Source organism: Macaca nemestrina, chromosome 13, assembly GCF_043159975.1.
Source record: "Macaca nemestrina isolate mMacNem1 chromosome 13, mMacNem.hap1, whole genome shotgun sequence".
NCBI classification, from domain to species: Eukaryota; Metazoa; Chordata; class Mammalia; order Primates; family Cercopithecidae; genus Macaca; species Macaca nemestrina.
In genome coordinates, this window is record NC_092137.1 from 37,124,826 (window position 1) to 37,147,328 (window position 22,503).

Here is a 22,503-nt window from a genome sequence, read left to right on the forward strand (position 1 = left end):
GCGCAGTCACCACGTCCTCCTATCACCCACCGCAAGTTTCCAATTGAGTCTGCGCTCGGAAACTGCTGTGAGCCGAGGCCCGGAAGTCCGATGCTGGTTGGTGGGCGCATGCGCAGCGCGCGCTCCGCGGAGCTGAACCGGGGCGAGTAGAGAGCTGTCAGATAAGAGAGCTGTCAGGTAAGGGTCTGGGGAGCGCCGGTAGAATGATAAAAGGCAGCGTGCGGTGGCCGTGAGTACCATATCACACCGTCAGCCACCTTTCCATCCGTGGGTGGTTGCGTCTGTGGGGCGCTTGCAGCCAGGAGGAACGCGGGAGGGAAGGGATCAGCGGTTCCTGAGCATAGTGTTGAGAGTGGGACATTTCTTGTCACATTTGTACTGTAGGTCCATCTCTCCACTTTTATATGTAATAGTACTCTCAATATGTCTGTTTCTTGACTACCCCCAGTAAAAAAACAAAAACAAACCTACTCCTACAGTCTTCCCACTCTCAAAAAATGTTAACTCCTTCCACGTATTCAGGCCAAAAACTTAGCGTTATCTTGACATCGTTCTTTACGTACTACCTACAACATCAGCAAATCCTGTAAGCTCTAACTTCAGGTATACCCCAAATGCGACCACTTCCATTGCTATCACTCTGGTCCAAGCCTCCATCATCTCTGCCAGAGTATCGCCTTGTGACGTTTATGCTTATGTTTGATGGAAATGGATAATGCTAAAGTATATTTTACCAATAGAAAGAGAGCTTTAAAAGCAACATGTAACCGCATTCAGATGTGCCTGGCACTTTAAATAGGTCTCTTAAAAACGATGTAATCCTATTTGCAAGGCACTGTGACCTGGATTCTTTGTGGTTTTGAAATAGTCATTTAGCCATACTGAGCCTTAATTTCTCCAATAGGAAAAACAATTCCTACCTTGTAGAGTTGTTAGTGGTGGTTAAGTGTGATAAAAATGTGTGATATACTGGGTAAATGTTAAACCATTATGTGTAAAAATGCTGTTATTACAAATGAAGAATCAGGTTTAGAGGGAGTAGGTGAATTATCATAAATGCTGTATATAATAGTGCACGTTTTTAACTTATAATAAAAATAGGTAAACTAAACTGTAATGTTTAAAGATGCACACGTGGATGACAAAACTACCAAGAAAATGAAGGAAATGATTGCCATAAAAACCAGAATAGTGACTATTCTTAGAACCAAAAGAGAGGTGCAACTGGGTAGGGGACGAGGGCTCCCAGGTGCCTGATAAGGTTCTACCTCCTGATAACTTTTGCTGCATAACAAATTATCCGCAAATGTAACAGCTTAAGATAACTGTAATCATTTGTTATCTCAGAGTTTCTATGGGTCAGGAATTTGTTAGCAGCTTGGCTTAGTTTATTAGCATGGACTTTCTTAAGAAGTTGCAGTGAAGATGCCAGCCCAGGCTGAGTCATTTGAAGGTCTCCCTGACTGGAGCAAGAGGATCCATTTCCCAGGTAGCTCGCTCCTGTGGCTCATGAATAGGAGGTCTTGATTTCAATCGTGTGACCTTCTCCATAGAGCTTCTTGAGTATACTTATGTGACAGCTGACTTCCTTCAAGTGAGTCATCCAATTTCAAAGTTAGAATGACCTAAGAGCTGCAGTTATGACCAATAAATCAACTCCATCATTTCCACAAAATCCTATTGGTTACACAAATTAATCCTGTTCACTGTGGAAGGAGACTACACTAAGGATGTAGAAAACCAAGCAGCAAGAATGATTGGGAGCCATGTTGGAGGGTACCACATGGTTACAAGAATGTTTGACTCACAAAAATGTATTAAGCTGTGTGTTTGTTTTATGTGTTTTCTGTACTTATTTAAAAAGTGTTTAAAAATGACATGTTGACATAGGAAAAAGTTATAAAATCACAAATATTAAAGACCCTTTTTATCCTCATTGTTGCTAAACAATTATTAAGCATTTATGTTTTGGATGCAGTGGTAGGTAGGGATGATATAGGGGACTTGTTTTTGTGTTTAGCACAAGATATACATTATCTAGTTGAGAAGATATACATTAAAAATATAAAAAATCAGGCCAGGCATGGTGGCTTATGCCTGTAATCCCAGCACTTTGGGAGACCAAGTGAGGCAGGTGTATTACTTGAGGCCAGGAGTTTGAGACCAGCCTGTCCAACATGGTGAAACCCTGTCTCTACTAAAAACACAAAAATTAGCTGGGTGTGGTGGTGGATGCCTGTAATCCCAGCTACTCGGGAGGCTGAGGCACGAGAATTGCTTGAACTCAGCAGGTGGAGGTTGCAGTGAGCTGAGATCACACCACTGCACTCCAGCCTGGGCAACAGAGTGAGACTCTGTCTCAAAAAACAAAAAAGAATACCATTAAAAATTAGTATAGTAATCCTTTTTTCATCCAGTGTAATTTTCTGGACACTTGGTTGCAGTTGACAGAACCTCTACTTCAGCAAGCTTAGGTAATGCAGAAATGTATTAGTCTATGTAATGGGGTAGAATGCTAAGTCGCAGCATCAAAGAATCCACAGCCTTGAAAACTAGGCTCGTTTTCTGTATCTGGCTTCATTCTTCAGAAAAGATCCCTTCATGTGGCCAAGAAGATGGCCATCCACAGCCCAGCTTCACATTCTCCCAGTTCAGAAACACCCGTAAAAGACTTTCTTTCCCCGACAACCCATATATTCATATAATGTAAGGAAAGAGATGGTTATTTCCCTGGCTGGGTCATCTCGTCCCCTATTGGCTGGACATAGGGTACTATAATTCACCATCTTTGTGCCCAAGGAGATATGGGATACTGACATTGCCACCTTCTATTAGAACCACATGAAGGGCAGAGGGTTGGGTTCCCAAAGGAAAAGATGGTAGGCAGGAAAAAACACTATATATGCACCACAACAAGTGACTACACTTTTGTCTTAAAAGCAACTGAACTAGCAACATTGACATTGCCTGTGAACCTGTTAGAAATGCAGAACCTCAGGTTCCAGCCCCAGAATCAGATTCTGTGTTTTAAGAAGATCTCAGTGCAATTTGTATACACAATAAAGTTTGAGTAGTACTTTTGTAGATAATTACTTTAACCCATTAAGGGCCAGTAATTACATGATTTTAACTATTTTGGATAGAAACTGTCCCTCAAAAATATTTCCATATAAGTGAGTTGTTAACTATATCGAGTTCCACATGAGCAGCTTGGACATAAAGTGCTGTAGAGAAAGGCCTGGAGTGGTCAGGACAGGTTTCTGAAGGGAGGGTAGCCTTGGCCTACAGGGAAGAAATGTCTATGCTGTGTTCAGAGGGCCGTGAGAAGCCATGGGGCTTGAATAATGAATCCTTAGGGACAGTTGTGTCAGATTATGAAGGACAACATCTCATGCTTTGCAAAACTGACTGGTCCCCCACTGCCTACAGAGTCAGGTTTAATGAAGGATTTGAAACAGGCTAGTAACCTGACCTGACTTGTATTTAAAAACAAACAAGCAAATAAACAAAAAACCTCTGGATGGGGTGCAGAGGATGGATTGGAAGAGGAGACCAACTAAGAAGCTGGTTAAGAAGCTGTTGTAATAGTTCAGGTGAGGAAAAAAAAAAAAAGTGCCTGAACTAAAGCAGTGGTCGCAGCTGTAGAAAAAATGTCTGTGAGGAGTTTTATGGAGGAAGACTTGACAGAGCTTCATAAGAGGTCAGGAAGAAGGAGATAATGATGACATTAATATGGAAATACAGGGGATGTAGAAGGCTGGGGAGAGGGGAAAGAAATGAGTGTTGAGTTCGAAACGTCCACAGATAAAGATGTCCAAAGGGCACCTGAATATATAGTGGAGCTCTAGAGACAGCTCATGGCTGCAGATACAGAAAGGTTTATTTCCATTCTGATAAACTAAAAAAAAAAAGTAATTGTTACTTTATTTGTAGATACTATAGCCATATGAAGTTGAACATGGCAGAAGAAGAGGACTATATGTCTGATTCCTTCATTAATGTCCAGTAAGTAAATGTGCATACCCAATGCAATGATATGTGTAAGATGTGTAGATTAAGCAATGACATTTTATTTTATGTTTTTGAGACAGGGTCTCACGCTGTAAGCCAGGCTGGAGTGCAGTGGCACAGTCATAGCTCACTGCAGCCTCAAACTCTCCAGGCTCAGGAGATTCTCCTACCTCGGCCTCCCAAGTAGTTGGGACTGGCAGGCCTGCACCATCATGCCCAGCTAACTCTTCTTTTTTATTATTTGCAGAGACAAGGTCTCACTATGTTGCCAAGGCTGGTCTCTAACTCCTGAGCTCAGGCTTTGGCTTCCCAAAGTGCTAGGATTACAGGCATGAGCCACCGTGCCCAGCCTGACATTGAGTTTAAATGTGCGGTTGGAAGGTCAGTCTTCTTGCTTTATGGAAGTACCTCCTATGCCTCCATACAAAGATACTAGAAGCCACTTCCTCCTTTTAATGCTAATCATTGTACTTTTGCCCATGATCCTTTTTATTGCCTTCTTCCAAGGAAATTTACTCCTTTTCCTTTATTTCATCATATTGTCTCTTCTAGTAGTTGGGACAACTTTGTTCTTTATTATTGCCAACATCCTAGAAACATAGTAAGTCTAAACTTACTATATCTGATTTCTTCAACTTTGTGCTTTCCTTATTTTCCTACGATCTGGCACCAGCCTTCATCATTTCTACTAAAACAGCCATTCTTAGGGGTCACTGATTAGGCTCTAATGTCATAATAACAAAGATGATCATAGAGGTAGTGCCAAAATATTAACTGTTGTCAGGTGAGTAAGTGACAGAGTTATGAGAAAACTTGGCCAGGCGTGGTGGCTTATGCCTGTAATCCCAGCACTTTGGGAGGCCGAGGCAGGCGGATCATCTGGGGTCAGGAGTTCGAGACCAGCCTGGCCAACATGGCGAAACCCTGTCTCTACTAAAAATGCAAAAAATAGCCGGGCGTGGTGGTGGGCGCCTGTAATCTCAGTTACTCAGGAGGCTGAGGCAGGAGAATCGGTTGAACCCAGGAGGTGGGGGTTGCAGTGAGCCGAGATCATGCCATTGCACTCCAGCCTGGGTGATAAGAGCAAAACTCCATCTCAAAAAATTTTTAAAAAAAAGAAAAGAAAACTTTATGGACTCATCTAAAAAAACTTTTCCCTTATTCAGAGAAGATATCAGACCAGGATTGCCAATGCTAAGGCAAATCCGAGAAGCCCGCCGAAAAGAAGAAAAGCAACAGGAAGCCAATTTGAAAAACAGGCAGAAGAGTTTAAAAGAAGAAGAACAAGAAAGACGTAACGTTGGGTTGAAGAATGCACTAGGCTGTGAAAACAAAGGGTTTGCCTTGCTGCAAAAGATGGGCTATAAAAGTGGTCAGGCACTTGGCAAGAGTGGTAAGTCACGAGTGGAAATAGACAGGTATTCCTTAACACCTAATTGTGACTTATGAATGAGGACCAAAGCTGATGCTTTAATCTTTATCTACATAGAAATTAAAACAACTTGGGCTTTTTAGTCTATTATGTATTAATAAGCCTTATGGAGAACTTTCATCATCCCGCATCTATTTTAGATACCACATATGCCATCAAGAGCTGCTTATCAGCCCAGCTTAGCCTTGAAGGCACTAACAACTGAGATGGATGTGGCTTACAACAGAAGTAGCAAAGAATGGTGATAAGTGGTGGGTTGAGAAGTGCAATAGCTAAAGACATTGAAACAACACTGAGGATGATGGCAAGACTTTGCCCTGCTTGCTCTGTACCTGTGGCAGCCATCTGAGTGACTGTCCAGTTGGAGAGGCTTAATTCACACCTCTCTTTTTAGGAAGTGAAACTGCTTATTAAGATAGAGAGGCTATATATTTATAGTAACCTCTGTAAACAGTTTTTCTTTCCTTTATCGTAATTGCTTTGCTTTCACTTAAGGCTATCACCCTCTTGCACTAATAATATCAGTGTTGTTCCTTCTTAAAACTCCACCTTCAGGTGGCATAGGAGGCTGTGAATCAGCCTTTTTGATGAGTAGGTATTTGAAGACAAGGGAGGTAATTGATTATATATAGAATACTGATGTTCAGATTTCAGTTTTGAATATCATTGAAACAGGAGGGCATGTGCATAGAGCATTGTAAAGTTGCATACTTACACTGTCCTGTAGTTTGAGGAAGATTTTCTAAAGTAGTTTGTATTTCATTCTCTTTCAGGGGGTGGTATTGTTGAACCGATTCCTCTCAATATCAAAACAGGTAGGTAATTATTTTGGAGCATACTTGCCAGTAATAATAACTTACCCTTAGATCTACCACATATATTTGCTCAATAAATACTTTTTTTTTAATGATGGTACTGTTACAGTTCAGTAAAATTTTGTTAAATTTCTAAACATCTTCAACCAGAAAAGAAATAAGTTTTAGTGAGTATAAAATAAAATTTAAACTACACAAATGTAGGAAGAACAAATCATTATAACCGTTGAATGTGTAATACTGTTTTTGTCCATTGAAATGTCTTAAAACTGTTTGGCTCTGGGAGGCCGATGCAGAAGGATTGCTTAAAGCCAAGAGTCGGCTGGGCGCGGTGGCTCACGCCTGTAATCCCAGCACTTTGGGTGGCTGAGGTGGGCAGATCACCTGAGGTCGGGAGTTCAAGACCAGCCTGGCCAACATGGAGAAACCCCATCTCTACTAAAAATACAAAATTAGCCGGGCATGGTGGCGCATGCCTGTATTCCTAGCTATTTGGGACGCTGAGGCAGGAGAATCGCTTGAACCCAGGAGGCAGAGATTGCGGTGAACCAAGATTGCGCCATTGCACTCCAGCCTGGGCAACATGAGTGAAATTCCATCTCAAAAAAAAAAAAAAAAAAAAAAAAAAACAGCTAGGAGTTTGAGACCAGCCTGGGCAACATAGCAAGACCTCGTCTCTGCCAAAAATTTTAAAAATTACCCGGGTGTAGTGGCACATACCTGTAGTCCTAGCTACTCAGGAGGCTGAGGCGGGATGATTCCTCGAGTCCACAAGTTCAAGGTTACAGTGAGCCATGATTGTGCCACTACATACCAGCCTGTCTCTATAAAAATAAAATAGAATAAAAGTGTTCTGAGACAGATTTACCTACCAAATGTTTTGCTTAATACATTGGATGAATTCAAGAGAAAAAGATATACTTTATTCATCATACTTAAGTAAAACTATAACAGTTAATACTGTTTTTCTGATTCGAAAAATTGTTCATAGTATTACTATCTTATGAGATTAATAATCTTTGTAAAAATCAGATTATGTTTTGGGCTTAAAAACCTTAGTGTTTTCTACTATTAGTGTATTCAAATGATTTGTGAGTGATAGTACTCAAGTGAGAATTGCATTTAATCTGTACATACAAGTCAGTATGTTTCTCATCAGAATTTTCGGTTTGAATAGGGAAAAGTGGCATTGGTCATGAGGCATCATTAAAACGGAAAGCAGAGGAAAAATTGGAAAGCTACAGAAAAAAGATTCACATGAAAAACCAAGCTGAAGAAAAAGCTGCAGAACAGTTTCGGTAAAGCTGTTTTTGAGCTGGTTTTGGTTTTATTTCCTCTTTATTGTGGTATGTTCTCTGGTACTTGGGCATATAAAATGGTTAAAGAGAATGTAGACCTTCAGTGTACAATTTTTCCTTTCAATTAGAATGCGACTTAAAAATAAGCAAGATGAAATGAAGCTAGAAGGAGATCTCAGAAGAAGCCAGCGAGCCTGTCAACAATTGGATGCCCAGAAAGTAAGCCTTTTACCAGCTTTCAGTTTAGTAAAGTGTTTTGGTGCCCACTGTGATTTCATATATATGTGTGTGTATATATATACATATTTATATATGTGTGTGTATATATATATATTTTAAAAAAACTAAGAACTCCAAGCCTGGCTTATCTACTCATTAAAGCTTTCATGTAATGTGCACTTCTGATCTGTGATAATTTATATAAAATTATATATTTTTATAAATATATAAATTTATAAATATATAAATTTTATAAAGTGTTTTTACTCTTAAAGCCATACTCGGTGAATACATATTGAAAGAATGAATTCATGTTGACATGAACATATTTGTCATGCTCTTATGTTTAGTATGTTTAATTGAGAATACTTCTGTATTTTCAGAATATTCAGGTTCCCAGGGAAGCATGGTACTGGTTGAGGCTTGAAGAGGAGACTGAAGAAGATGAAGAAGAAAAAGAACAGGATGAAGATGAATATAAGAGTGAAGATTTAAGCGTATGCTTTGGCACCATTTCCTTCATAGGGTGTCTCAGCCTTGGCAACATTAACACTTTGAGTTGTCCACTGTTGTGGGGAGCTGTCCTGTTTTTCGCAAGATGTTTAGCAGCATCTCTGGCCTCTGCCCACCAGATACCAGTTGCACTTTTGCTTATGACAACCAAAACCCTCTCCAGACATTACTAAATGTCCCAGAGGGGAAAAATAACCCCTGGTTGAGAGGTACTGCATTGCAGGATATTTTACTAACCCCAAATGAAAACTTACATATAATTTTTCCCTTTAGCTTCCATTTGTCCTCTCATCTCAGCTACAGTTCAGATGATGAATTAGCAACAAATGTAAATTATTTTAATTTATACCTTATTTCCTGCAAAACTTCTACAAGTGATTCTAATGTGTACTTTTTTTCTCCTACTCATAAACAACAAAAAAACACAATCAAAAGGAAATGGAGGCTGGGTGTGGTAGCTCACACCTGTAATGCAAACACTTTGGGAGACCAAGACTGGTGGATCAGTTGAGGTCAGGAGTTCAAGACCAGCCTGGCCAACATGGTGGTGTATTTTAGTCTCTACTAAAAATATAAAAATTAGCCAGGTGTGGGGCACCCAATAATCCCAGCTACTTGGGAGGCTGAGGCAGGAGGATCACTTGAGCCCGGGAGGCAGAGGTTGCAGTGAGCCGAGATGATGCCACTGCACTCCAGCCTAGGTGATAGGGCGAGACCCTGTCTCAAAAAAAAAAAAAAAAAAAAAAAGGAAATGGAGATTATTCAAGAAAGGAAAATACACCCCTATGGTTACTTGAGTGTAATAATTTTGTAGAAAACATTCACAATTTGAAAAATCTATATTCCACTTAATTGGGAGACCACTGATGAGAACTTTTGTGGCAAAAGGAGGCAATATTCACCTTCACCTTATCTGGGGGAGGTAGATGCCTTGAAAGTAGAAAAAGCCTTTAAAGGATGCTGATTATAATAAGGCCATCCAAAAACTATTTTCTCAATGTTAACAAGCAGTCTCTATTGTGTCTGGCAGACTTGTGAAAATCTCAGGGTGGCTAATGAACTGGAACACATTCAAATATATCAGTTCTGCCCTTGACGTTTCTAATAACTATTCCAGAGTATAGCAGAATATTTACAGCCTTGAGCTAATTCAGCATGATCTAAGAGCCAGAAAACCAAGGTTCTGTTCAATGTAAAGTATTAATGTGCTTGTATCCTATATCTAGGTACTGGAAAAATTACAAATATTGACTAGTTATTTAAGAGAAGAACATCTGTATTGTATTTGGTGTGGAACAGCCTATGAAGGTAAGAAAATGCTTTATACTTTTTAAAAATAGATGAATACTCTCCAATTTTTAGTTAAAGTCATTCCCCCACTGACAATGGAGATTTCTTATTCCATTCAAATGGCAATATGGGACCAATGTCTTAAATAGTGGATATAGAAATAATTGAGGCTTTATGAGAATTGCATTTAACTTTTAAACTGAATGTGTGAAAGGGAATTTTTCAGTGTTTTGTTTCAAAAGAAATAATTTTAGAATAACCTGAGGATGATGAATGTTTTGTGCTTTATTTTTAAAGATTCTTTCTTTGGCTACAGATATTCGAAAGAATTTATATTAAATTTTTAAGAGCTAATGTTTATATAGTTAGATAGAATATTACCCCTAAACCATAGAAATCAGATATGTTGAAATCCATTCCTTTTTTTTTTTTTTTTCCCATTGTAAGGATAGAAATGGTTTACACTTACTAGGTGTCTTACAGAGCCAAGTGTTTCTCCTTCTAACACCTTTTCCCCAGCTACCTTTGCTAACTTGTATTTAAGAACTTTGTACTTGAGAGTGAAGTATTTTTGGTTATTGTTGTTTTTATCTTTTCTGGTTTGTTTAGCAGAATAAGTAGAAAACATCAGATCAAAAAATGCATGTTATGTTTAAATAATATTCTAGAATAGTTTACTGGAGAAGGTGTATTAATCTTTCATTTCCCTCACATAACTTACAGATAAAGAAGACCTATCTTCAAATTGTCCAGGACCAACTTCTGCAGATCATGATTAAGATTATCCCCAATAAAGTAGAAACTCGAAAAGTGTTATTATTTCCTAGGGATGGACAATTCAGCAGCTGGAAATCCAAAATTTTTTATGCCAGTAAAGAAAGAGGGACTTTATATAATGTTTTGTTCTTTTCGTACTTTATGAGTGTTCACTGACTTGAAAAAAATAATGCAATGGCATTTCAGAACACAAGTATCATAGAGATGGACAGTTACAATTTATTGCTGTATTGTGATACATGAGGGGTTTAAGGACACCAACAGGTAACTATCTTATTCCCCTCTTCACTTTGGAACAAATTGAGAGATAAGAAATGGGAGTCAGAGGAAGAGAAAAATATCCACTTTATCAGTGAATAAACTGAAATAGAGAAGAAGGTTGACTTTTTCTCCAGTTGAACACTCTATTAATTTCTCCCTGATTGGAGAGAACAGCAGGTCTCTGTCTTGTTGGGGCAGAGCCCATCTTTGCATTCTGAGACCAGTTAGTTTTCAAGGTCAGGGAAACCACCAGGGACTGGACCACACATGCTTAGTTCCTTCTTGTATCACCTGTGGGATGAGACAGTTCTCTGTTGGGAAGGAATGAATGAGGATTCAGAGAGCTTTTTCCTACACTTCTTGCTTTGAAAGAGCAAGGAGAATTTCCCTTCCCTCCATCCAAGCATGAAGAGGAGGGGAAAAGTATTCCCCTCAATAAGGCTGATGTCAGAGGCAGTGTTCCACCAGTACTACTAAATTCTAATCCATTTTACAAACAAAATAACTGTGATAATTTCTGGTAAAATCATGAGTTTTCATGACAATGTCTATATCCATTATATGTGATCTGTTGGAAGTTTTGGCTAGAGAAACTTAAGAATTGTGAGGAAACTCAAATATCGTGTGATCCAAGTACTTACTGAATTTGGAAACCCCTTGATAGCATTCCCAGCAAGTGATAGTTCAACCTTTGCCTTTATTCTTCCAGCCACAGAGAGCTCACTGCTTTAAAACCATTCCATTACTGGGTAGCTCTAAATTGTTTTGTTTTCTCTTAAACTGAAATCTCCTTCCCTGTAATTTTACTGAATACAGCTAAGGACATACCATGTGGCATATACTATGAGAGAGCTCCATCCAGGGTGAGGCATCAAAATCATGAACCTTTTTAAAAGTTCATATGCTCAGGCGTCTCTCCTAGTGATTGATTTTGATTCATCTAGTCTCAGGTGGTTCTGGATATCTGTATTTATTTTGAAGTCCCAAGAATGAGTGATGAGCACCTGAGGATAAGAACTAGCGCTGAGGTTAAGTATAGAGCGCCACCATTCTTTGGATAGAGTTGTGATCACCTGTGTGATTTTATAGCTCACCTTTTAGTTGGATTGAGCAAGAGAACAACCCCTTTTATTAGAAACAGCATACATAAGAAGATCGCAAAAACTAACCTACACTTGCTAGGGTAAGATAATCAGTAGTACAACTTGTATTAATCTCTTAGTACAACTTGTATTAATCTCTGACTTAATATTACCTAATTTACTTTTCAAGCTTAACTTGGGGAGCTTTACAAAATAATAATAAAAGGGTCCCATCCCAAGAGATTCTGATGCCATTAGTTACTGTGACTTGGGCATCACTGTCCTTGATTCTAAAATGCAGCCTAGCTTGAACCACTAATCTAGTTAACTTCTGGGCCTCAGTTCTTCCTCCAGAAAACTAATTATTTTTATGAATGTAAATATATATATATATAAAAAATATTTTAAGTTTATATGGTTGGATGCTATTGTTTAATATTTACTTTTTTGTTTTAAAAAAATTATAAAATTGGCTGAGCGCAGTGGCTCACTCCTGTAATCCCAGCACTTTAGGAGGCCAAGGCAGGCAGATCGCTTGAAGCCAGGAGTTCAAGACCAACCTGGCCAACATGGTGAAATCCCTCTCTACTAAAAATACAAAAATTAGCTGGGCATGGTGGCGCACGCCTATAATCCCAGCTACTCAGAAGGCTGAGGCATGAGAATTGCCTGAACCTGGGAGGCAGAGGTTGCAGTGAGCTGAGATCATGCTACTGCACTCCAGCCTGGGTGACAGAGCAAGACCCTGTCTCAAAAAAAAAAAAAAAAAAAAAAAAAAATATATATATATATATATATATATATATAATTTAATTTTATTAGTAGCTATTAATAAAACAGAGGAGTACATTTTACCCTTGCAATTACAGTCAATACTTTGGTGTCATTTCAGCCAACATAACAACATACAGTCAAATCCCAAAGCCAAATGGATAATTTCAGATGGAATGGAGTTAGACAGGAACCGGCTTCCCTTTCTCCTCTTACTATGAGGACAACCCACACCTGCTCAGTGGCCTAAAATATTTTAAATACGTTCATGACAATTATGCTGCGAATGCCAGAATAACACTGATGGAACCCATGACTTCACCAGGATTGTGGTCTACATTTACAGGCCTAGGACTGGAACTAGACCAGCTTAGAGAGTGGGAGATATCCCTCCATTCTTGTCCATCGAAGGATAAAAGTACAGGCTTTCAGCCAGGTGTGGTGGTGCATGCCTTTGGTCCCAGCTACTCAGGGGCCTGAGGTGGGGAATCCTTTGAGCCCAGGAGTTTGAAACCAGCCTGGGCAACACAGTGAGAGACCGCCATCTTAAGGAGAAAAAAAAAATCAGGCTTTCAGTATGAGTAAAAACTTATTTTTAGGCCTTTTATGACTTTATAAATAGGCAATAATGAGCACCGAGGGAAGCAAAACATTGAAAATAATTTTAAAATTTGTTGTAGAACATTCATATGAAATTTGAAACTGCAAAACAATGTAAAATTTAATGTTATGTTGTCATTTACTTTTGTGTATATTGTGCTGTTTATTTTCAAAGTCCTATCTAGAAATTCTAAAATGTCTTATTTTCTTAATTAAAAATCCAGAATACTGTAGTTTCTGAAATTCAAAATAAATACTTTAACATACCAAATTGGTTTCTCTAACAAACATTTATTTCAAGTGTTATTTGTTAAACATTTAATTGTTGAAATTTGAAAATGAACATTATTATTTATTAGACACATTTTACAGGCTCAAGCATTCAAAATTCTTAACTTTGAGTTCCTGCTTTCTTCATAGCAGTGCACTCACTGCTTTGTGGTATACAAGAGTGACAGCTTGTCCCCATTCTTCCAATATAATGAAATTAGCAGTATAATGAAGAAAAGTGCTATGTATGAATCACTGAGCTCTAAGACAAACTGGTAAGAACAATTAGGTACTAAACAATGGGAGTACTAGGGAGAAGATTCATTTTGAGTAGATGTTTAAACACTTTGGAAATAACACTGAATTTGGCTTCTAAAAAGTTGGATATAATTTTGATATGCAAAGTTATGAGGAAAGAGTTACCTATGATCCAGCCATTCTCCTAGGAATATACATCCAAGAGAAATGAAAACATGTCCACGTAAGATTTGTACACAAAAGTTCACAGTAGCATTATTCATAGTAGCCAAAAAGTAGAATCAACCCAAATGTCCATCAGCTGATGAATGGATACATAAAATGTGACATATCCATATGATAGAATATTATTTGGCAATAAAAAGGAATGAGATGCTGATTCATGCCACAGCTGGGATGTACCTTGAAAACATTATACTCAGTGAAAAAGACCACATGTATGATTCTATTTATATGAAATGTCTAGCATGGGCAAATCTATAGAGATGGAGAGTAGATTAGTGGTTACCTAGAGTTGTGAAAAAATGGAGTGAATACTAATGGGCATAGGGTTTCTTTTGGGGGTGAGAAAAGTGATGGTTGCACAACTCTGAATATAGTAAACACTACTGAATTGTATACTGTATGCGTGAATTGTATGGCATATGAATTATATCCCAATAAAGCTGTTATTTTAGAAAAATGAAGAGAATTTCAGATAGAAACCACAGAAGAGAGCCACTGAGTGCAAAAGCCTGTTAAGGTAAAACTGCAGACCTGCATGGGAGGGGCTTCCTCAGGAAACACTGAATATGGGAAGCATCACGGAAGCCTCCAGAGGAGCATGGCCTTGCCCAGTGAACTGCAGCCCAGGGAATCTCATTTTAGACTTCTGGCCTCCAGAACAGAAAGAGAATAAATGTGTGTTGTTTTACGCCACCAAGTTTGTGGTAATTTGTTAGTTATAGCAGCGATAAGAAATTAATACATGTCCAAATCAAATTAACCCCGTAAGAGCCATGCATATTTGAGAAGCATTTTATTTGCCTCACTGTTTTGCCTATTACAGAGTTTCTAGTGATTTAGAATTTAAGCCAATAACGTCACCATACCTCTATCAACTGTGATCCCTTCATCTATGACTATTTTTAAGAAACGTAAGATTTGGATATGTCATAATCACAGATCAAGAACTGTAGACATTGAGGCCTGGATGGCCATTTAGAGAGAAACAGTTAACATGTAAGTGGAGACCTTTCCCATCTTGCATTTTCTACAGTCTCCTATCTTCCGTGCAATTTTCTGGCAGCACCTCAAGCTCACCATCACCAAATGGGATTCAACGTCTTCCCTCCCAAACGTGCTCTACCTCACCATGTTGATAGATATACAGTGGCCCCACTACTCGCTTAAGTTCTAAATTACTGAAAATCATGTAACAGGTAAAAGCGTGAGACAAATAAACTACCCCACAAATACATGTGGCTCTTGGTGTGGGGAAAAGAAAGATCAGACTGTTACTGTGTCTATATAGAAAGAAGTAGACATAAGAGACTCCATTTTGTTCTGTATTTGAGATGCTGTTAATCTGTGACCCTACCCCCAACCTTGTCCTTGCAAGAGACGTGCTGTGGTGACTCAAGGTTTAAAGGATTTGGGGCTGTGCAGGGTATGCTTTGTTAAACAAGTGCCTGAAGGCAGTATGCTTGTGAAAAGTCATCACCATTCTCTTAATCTCAAGTACCCAGGGACATGTACAATGCCAAAGGTTGCAGGGACCTCTGCCTAGGAAAGCTAGGTATCGTTCCAAGGTTTCTCCCATGTGATGGTCTGAAATATGGCCTCGTGGGAAGGGAAAGACCTGATCATCCCCCAGCCTGACACCTGTGAAGGGTCTGTGCTGAGGAGGACTAGTGTAAGAGGAAAGAAGGCCTCTTGGCAGTTGAGATAGAGAAAAACATCTGTCTCCTGACCATCCCTGGGCAGTGGAACATCTTGGTGTAAAACCCGATTGTATGTTCTGTTTACTGAGAAAGGAGAAAACCGCCTTAGGGCTGAAGGTGGGACTTGCTAGCGCAATGCTGCTCTTTATGCACTAAAAAGGTTTATAGAAATGTTTACATATGCATATCAAGGCACAGCACTTTTCCTTAAACTTACGTCACAGAGATCTTTATTCATATGTCTTACTGTTGACCTTCTCCCTACGATGATCCTATTATCCTGCCACTTCCCTTTTCTAAGATGGTAAAGATAATTACCAATAAATACCGAGGGAACTCAGAGATCGGTGCCAGCGTGGGTCCTCTGTATGCTGAGTGCCAGTCCCCTGGGCCCACTTTTTCTTTCTCTATACTTTGTGTCTCATTTCTTTTCTTGAGTCTCTCGTTCCACCTAACAAGAAACACCCACAGGTGTGGAGGGGCAGGCCACCCCTTCACTTGGGGTTCATTTGACTGAGACCTGTATTTAATGGCATCAGAATCCTGCTACTCACCTTCTAACAAACTTGGAGGTAATCTTTGATGCTTACCTTTCCTTAATCCCCACATCCAGTTAGTTGCCAACTCCTCTTGGTTCTGTCCTCTTATTGTTCAGGCCCTCTTAGTCTTTCCACTTTCTGACCTTTCAAATGTAGTTTCTTCCTGCTCCATTCTAAACATGCTGGTTTCAAAGTATTGGTTGGGCCATACCTTGATTTAAAGAAATACTCATTTGTCAACTTTGGAGGTTGCTAGGGCACTAACTCACTCTAAAAATTGTAAATATTTATCCCATCTTTCCCATTCAGATTTAGAGAAAGTTCCTTAAAGAATCATAGCTGATAAATGCAAGAGGTTTGACAGAACCAGAAAAACACTATTTTACAACCCCTGAAATGAAATAATGGATCCAGGCAACAATCATTAATAGCTGCTAAAACCATCAGGTGAAGGACTGATGAGAAACTTTGTAGTAGGTGGTACCACCAGAACCCATTGATCAATATTAAAGTCACTGAAAGTGGAACAATCAGACATTATGTTCCTCCTGAAATGATACAAGAGAAAGTATATAGCATCACCTATGGAGTATTCTTGGGAGAAAATAAATGAACCAGGATCAAATCCAGCTTCTAGGTCTAACTGGACACTATGGGGATACCATCAGTCAAATCTTGAATGGAGGAAATTCCACAGGACAAATAAAAGCCAGGAAGAACTAAAACGCAGGGGTAAATGTTACAGAGTAAAGGAGACATATCAACCAAATGCAATGTTGGATCTATATTTCAACAACAAAGAAAATTGTATTTTTGAGATAGAAACAATACAGACCATTATATGATAATCAAGGAAATCTTGTGGATTTTTTGAGTGTGACAATGATGCTGTGGTTTTGTTAAAAAAGACTTTATCTGCTAGAGATACATTTTAAAGTACTTACAAGTGCAATGATGTAACACCTGAGCTTTACTTTGAAATATTCCAGTAGGGCCGGACACTGTAATCCCAGCAGTTTGGAAGACCAAGGCAGGAGCATCGCTCAAGGCCAAGAGTTTGAGACCAGCCTGGGAAACATGGCAAGACCCTATCTCCACAAAAAATTTAAAAATTAGTTGGGTGTGTGGTGTATGCATGTAGTCCCAGCTACTTAAGCCGCTGAAGCAGGAGGATCACTTGAGTCTAGGAGTTCGAGGTTACAAGGAGCTGTGATCATGCCACTGTATTCTAGCCTGGGTGACAGAGTGAGATCCTGTTTCTTTTTTAAAAAAATTACAGTTAAATACTTTACCAAAAGAAACAAACAAAAAGTAAGGGGTTAGATGTATTAAGAAAGGTAAAGTATTGACATTTGTTGAAGTTGGGTGATGGGTAGAGTTTCATTATTCTATTTTTGTGTATGTTTGAACATTAAAAAATTTAAATAAGTATGAATCATATTGAAATTATTCAATATTCCGTAATGAAAGGTTAACATGCCAAGAATCTCAAATTATGGTGAACACTCAGTGGGCAATGGATGTTGTGAGTTATGTCTCTAGTTAGTTAACAGATAGTAGAGACCTGGAAGAGCTTATATGTAGTCTTTTAAACATTTCTTCTCAGATACATACATGCATATATACGTATTATATAAAATATATATTCACACACACATATATGTACACACACAGGATGGCTTCATGGACATGCAACCTGTGCAATTACACAAGACTGTGCTTAGAAGCATCCCACACCTAATTTTTGAATGAGGGCCCTACAGTTTCATTTTGCCCTTAGTCCCACAAATCATGTAGCTGGCCATACACACACATGCACACATACCACATATCCACACATATATGTGCATATATTGTGTACATATATACAGTGAATATATTTAACATAAGTGTTAAGTATGCATGTGAATTTTATGTATGTATTTATGTTAAACATGTACATATTTAAATAATATGTGGTTTAGTGACAAACATTCCCTAAAAGGTATGTTTCTAATAAGGCAATTATATTAAAATGGCTCTCAAAATTTCTGTGTGTGTGTGTGTGTGTGTGTGTGTGTGTGTGTATGTGTGCATTTTAATTACCAAATAAGGTCCCAGGCTCTTGCCCCTGTCCTCCTGAGTAAGAGGATACTTTTTTACTTTAATTTTGAGGCCAAGAAAATATATACTCACAGATAAATAGAAGTTGCTAAGAAATGCTATATTCATTTCATAGGAGTAGAATATATATATCTTTTTTTTTTTTTTTTTTTTTTTTGAGGCTGAGTTTCACTCTTGTCACCCAGGCTGGAGTGCAGTGGCGCGATCTCGGCTCACTGCAACCTCCGCCTCCTGGGTTCAAGCGATTCTCCTGCCACAGCCTCCCGAGTAGCTGGGATTACAGGCACCCGCCACCACACCCAGCTAATTTTTGTATTTTTAGTAGAGAGGGGGTTTCACCATGTTGGCCAGGTTGGTCTCAAACTCCTGACCTCAGGTGATCCACCTGTCTCGGCCTCCCAGAGTGCTGGGATTATAGGCATGAGCCACCATGCCCAGCCAGAGTAGGAATATTAAAATGAGGTCAGGTAAAGATAAGGCTACATTCTCACTAACTGGCCACATCATTTAGTGTTTCTTTTGAATATAGCCTCATTAAAACCTGATTTAAAAAAAAAAAAAGATTTCTCTCTGCGCAGAACATTTTCAAATCTACAGAAAAGTTCAAAGAATAATACAAAAACACCTGTGTACTGTCATCTAGATTTGCCAATTGTTCAATGGCTAATATTTTGCCACATGTGTGTCCTCTTTCTCTCTCCATGTTGATTTTTACTGAACATTGAAAGTTGCAGACATCATGACACACTTGGCCTCTAAATATTTGTGCATGCATTGCCTAAAAATAAACACTTTTGGAAAGGCACGGTGACTCATGCCTGTAATCCCAGCACTTTGGGAGGCCAAGGCAAGTGAATCACCTGAGGTCAGGAGTTCAAAACCAGCTGGGTCAACATGGTGAAATACCGTCTCTACTAAAAATAGAAAAAAATTAACCTGAAGTGGTGGCAGGTGCCTGTAATCCCAGCAACTCAGGAAGCAGAGGCAGGAGAATCACTTGAACCTGGGAGGCAGAGGTTGTAGTGAGCCGAGATTGCGCCACTGCACTCTAGCCTGGGCGACAGAGTGAGACTCTGTCTCGAAACAAACAAACAAACAAAACAAAACATTTTCTGCATATACTATTATCACACCTGAGAAAACAGTTATTTGGCATTGTTAACCAATACGCAGTCTATATTCAAATGTTCTCAATTGTCCCAAAGATATCTTTATAGCTGTTTGCTGGGTTGTTGTTTTCTTTGTATTTTTAAAAATTATTATTTAGATAGGCTCTCACTCTGTCACCCAGGCTGCAATGCAGTGGCATGATCATGGCTTACTGCAGCCTTGACCTCCTAGGCTCACGTGATCCTCCCACCTCACCCTCCCAAGTAACTGGGACCACAGATGCATGCTACCATGCCCAGCTAATTTTTTCTGATTTTTTGTAGAGATGAGAACTCACTGTGTTGCCCAGGCTAGTCTCGAAATCCTGTGCTCAAGCCATCCTCCCATTTTGACTTCCCAAAATGCTAGGATAACAGGCATGAGCTACTGTGTCCAGCTTTTGTCTCTTTGAATATCCAGGATACAATGAAGATTCAAGCATTGATTGCATTTGGTCATTAGATCTTACAAGTCTCTCTCTCTCTCTTTTTTTTGTTCATGACACTGACTTTTTGAGAAGCCCAAGTCAATCATCTTATAGAATGACTACATTCATGATTTGTTTAATAATTTCCTCATGCTTAAATTCCAGTTTAACACTTTGTGCAAGAAAACTAAATAAGTAAAATTCTTAAATCACATCAGGAGGGGCATAATGTTAGGGTGCTCCACCTTGGGTGCTGCTAAATTGAATCACTTGGTTATTGTGGTGACCATTGTAAAGGTACATTTTCCCCTGTATAACTGATATATCTTCTGTAGGATTATATTTAAATCCTTGTGAAGATTCCTATTCCACAACAGATTTTCATCCAATAGTTTTAGCATCTATTGATGAATCTTACGTGAAAAATATAGGAACTGCTTTTTATGAACACTTTTTAAAGCCTTTATGAAAGTATTTTCTCTTACTGTATTTTCACTTTTTGTTTAACCTAAATGTGGCCCTTTTTTAAAATCCTAAACTCACATGGCAGTTTTAGAATGGTGGTTGGTTGCTGCTATAGTTTGGATGTTTGTCCCCCAAAATCTCATGTCGAAATTTGATCCCAATGTTGGAGGTGGGGCCTGATGGGAAGTGTTTGGGTCATGGGGGAAGATCCCTCATTAATAGATTAATGCCGTCCTGGGGGTGGGGTGTGCTGGGGAGGGGAAGCAAGGAGTTCTCAATCTATTAGTTCCCTCAAGAGCTGGTTGTTAAAAAAGAGCCTGGCCCTTCTCCCTCACTCTCTTGCTGCCTCTCTTGCTATATGATCTCTGCACATCTGCTGTCTTTCACCTTCCTCCATGAGTGGAAGCAGCCTGAGCAGAAGCAGATGCTGGTGCCATGCTTCTCGTACAGCCTGCAGAACCGTAAGTCATAGAAATCTCTTTTCCTTATAAATTATCCAGCCTCAACTATCCATTTATGGCAATAAGAAAACAAACTAAAACAATTGCCCTAAGTTCAAATTAACCTTCAGGGTCTTCTAAGATGCAATTTAGATTATCTTTCAGCATTCTCTACAGCAATTCAGGACAACAAACTAGCATACCCGGTGTTCCTCAAATATCTCTTCTCCAGAGCTCATGCCAGGCCCCTTGTCCAGACTTCCTGGGTGGTCTCCTCTCTACTTATCTAACACCCTGGCATATACTTGGAAGGCCCACTGGGCTGTCACTTCTAGCCCTGTGCTCAGTAGAAAGCCATCTCACCCTTCCCGATGGACTATTTTCTGTTTCTAGCCACTGCCTTACAGCACAATTGTCTTTAAAGCGGTTGATAAAATAGATAAAAAAATGTATTTAAGATGAAATGTAAAACTATGCAGCAAACACTAGTGGACCTACCATCCAGTTTAAGGAAGTTACCGTTACCTTTGAAAGTCCATTTCCCCAATCACATAATTCCCCGCCCTGAAAGACAACCACCATCCAGAATTAAGTATTTCTCATTCTCTTCCTTCCCATTGTTGTCTCATCACATTTGTTGGGTTTCGTATAGAAAATGATTTAGTTTTGCATGCTCTGGAACGTTATATAAATGGAATTATTCTGCATATATTTTCTGAAAACCTGCTTTGTTCGCTTAACATTATGTTCCCAAGAGTTGTATTGTGTTACGTTATTACATTTAGCTGTAATTCAATTGTTTTCAATACTATATGGTACCCCTTTGTGTGAATATAAATTTTTTAATCCATTCTTCTTTTGATGGGCATTATGGTTGTTCCCTGTTCTTTTGGCTACTATAAACAGGGTTTTATGGACTTTCTTGTAAGCATGTATGTAGGAACAGAATTGACAGTTTTACGGGTATACATGGATTCAACTTTACTAGATAATGCCAAATTGTTTTCCAAAGTGGTTGTACATCACTTTTTTTTGTTTTTGTTTATGAGTACCATATTTCTCCGACTGGCTTGTAAGCTATGTGAGGCAGAGAACGATCTTATTTTTTTTGGCCTAAAAGCAGTAGAAATTTAATAAATAGGTATGAGTTGATTGATTCATTAATAGCATAAAAAGAAAATTTGGGGGCGTTTTTTCCATCTTTAGAACAAAGAGATGAGGCTGGGCGCGGTGGCTCATGCCTGTAATCCCAGCACTTTGGGAGGCTGAGGCAGGTGGATTACTTGAGGTCAGGAGTTTGAGACCAGCCTGGCCAACATGGTGAAACCCTGTCTCTATTAAAAATATAAAAACTAGTTGGGTGGGTGGCACATGCCTGTAATCCAGCTACTCAGGAGGCTGAAGCAATCACTTGAACCCAAGAGGCAGAAGTTGCAGTGAGCCGAGATTGGATCATTGCATTCCAGCCTGGGCAACAGAGCGAGACTCTGTCTTCAAAAAAAAAAAAAAAGAATGAAGAGATGAGCCAGGAAAAAGTAAAATGTAAGAATATTGTTGAAGCAAAAAGAAGAAAACCTTTCTGTTTCTGCAGAAAGATTAGTAAAAATAGTAAAAAAATTAAAGGAAACATTAAAAGGTAAATATCTATTGATATTCCCTAGCAGATTTTAGAAAATCTAAGGAAAATTGCATATCAGAAGCAGGATACTTTTTCAGAAGGGCTCTAACATGTATGTCGTTTTTTCTCTGGGCTTTTCTTCCACGTAGTCAAGGTGCTTAGTATTTCAGATGTGTTAGGTCGGTCCTCAGGTTTCTTTGAGAGTAATTTCTCTAGAAGAGCTTTCTGCAATGACAGTGAGAG

The 22,503-nt window shown here is 39.0% G+C and overlaps 2 protein-coding genes across 8 annotated transcripts in view; one reads left to right on the forward strand and one right to left on the reverse strand.

The window, feature by feature from the left end:
• Window positions 1–22: 22 nt before the first annotated feature.
• LOC105465414 (G-patch domain containing 11) lies at window positions 23–13,340 on the forward strand. Its single transcript, XM_071076530.1, has 9 exons — window positions 23–177; window positions 3,934–4,005; window positions 5,178–5,404; window positions 6,217–6,258; window positions 7,436–7,556; window positions 7,685–7,775; window positions 8,159–8,272; window positions 9,515–9,596; window positions 10,302–13,340. The coding sequence occupies exons 2-9, from the start codon at window positions 3,947–3,949 to the stop codon at window positions 10,355–10,357; spliced, it is 792 nt and encodes a 263-aa protein (XP_070932631.1). The 5' UTR covers window positions 23–177; window positions 3,934–3,946; the 3' UTR covers window positions 10,358–13,340.
• The window catches only part of LOC105464848 (eukaryotic translation initiation factor 2 alpha kinase 2), a 60,898-nt gene continuing 51,735 nt past the window's right edge, over window positions 13,341–22,503 (reverse strand). For 5 of the 7 annotated variants that reach the window (XM_071076528.1, XM_071076523.1, XM_071076526.1 and 2 more), the window contains 2 exons: window positions 22,371–22,485; window positions 13,341–16,269 (listed from right to left, as the gene is read on the reverse strand). In XM_071076528.1, coding sequence (XP_070932629.1) covers window positions 16,247–16,269; window positions 22,371–22,485 — 138 coding nt within the window. In that variant the 3' untranslated portion in view covers window positions 13,341–16,246. Of the gene's footprint in view, window positions 22,486–22,503 lie in introns of all 7 variants that reach the window. The other 2 variants (XM_071076527.1, XM_071076529.1) reach the window with 1 other exon arrangement.

What these genes read in the sequence shown, in the direction of transcription:
- LOC105465414 (XM_071076530.1), top strand. Translation starts at nt 3,947, where the DNA reads ATGAAGTTGAACATGGCAGAAGAAGAGGACTATATGTCTGATTCCTTC. An exon ending in AACAATTGGATGCCCAGAAA is followed by an intron (nt 7,776 to 8,158) that starts GTAAGCCTTTTA and finishes CTGTATTTTCAG; the next exon opens with AATATTCAGGTTCCCAGGGA. An exon ending in ATAAGAGTGAAGATTTAAGC is followed by an intron (nt 8,273 to 9,514) that starts GTATGCTTTGGC and finishes TCCTATATCTAG; the next exon opens with GTACTGGAAAAATTACAAAT.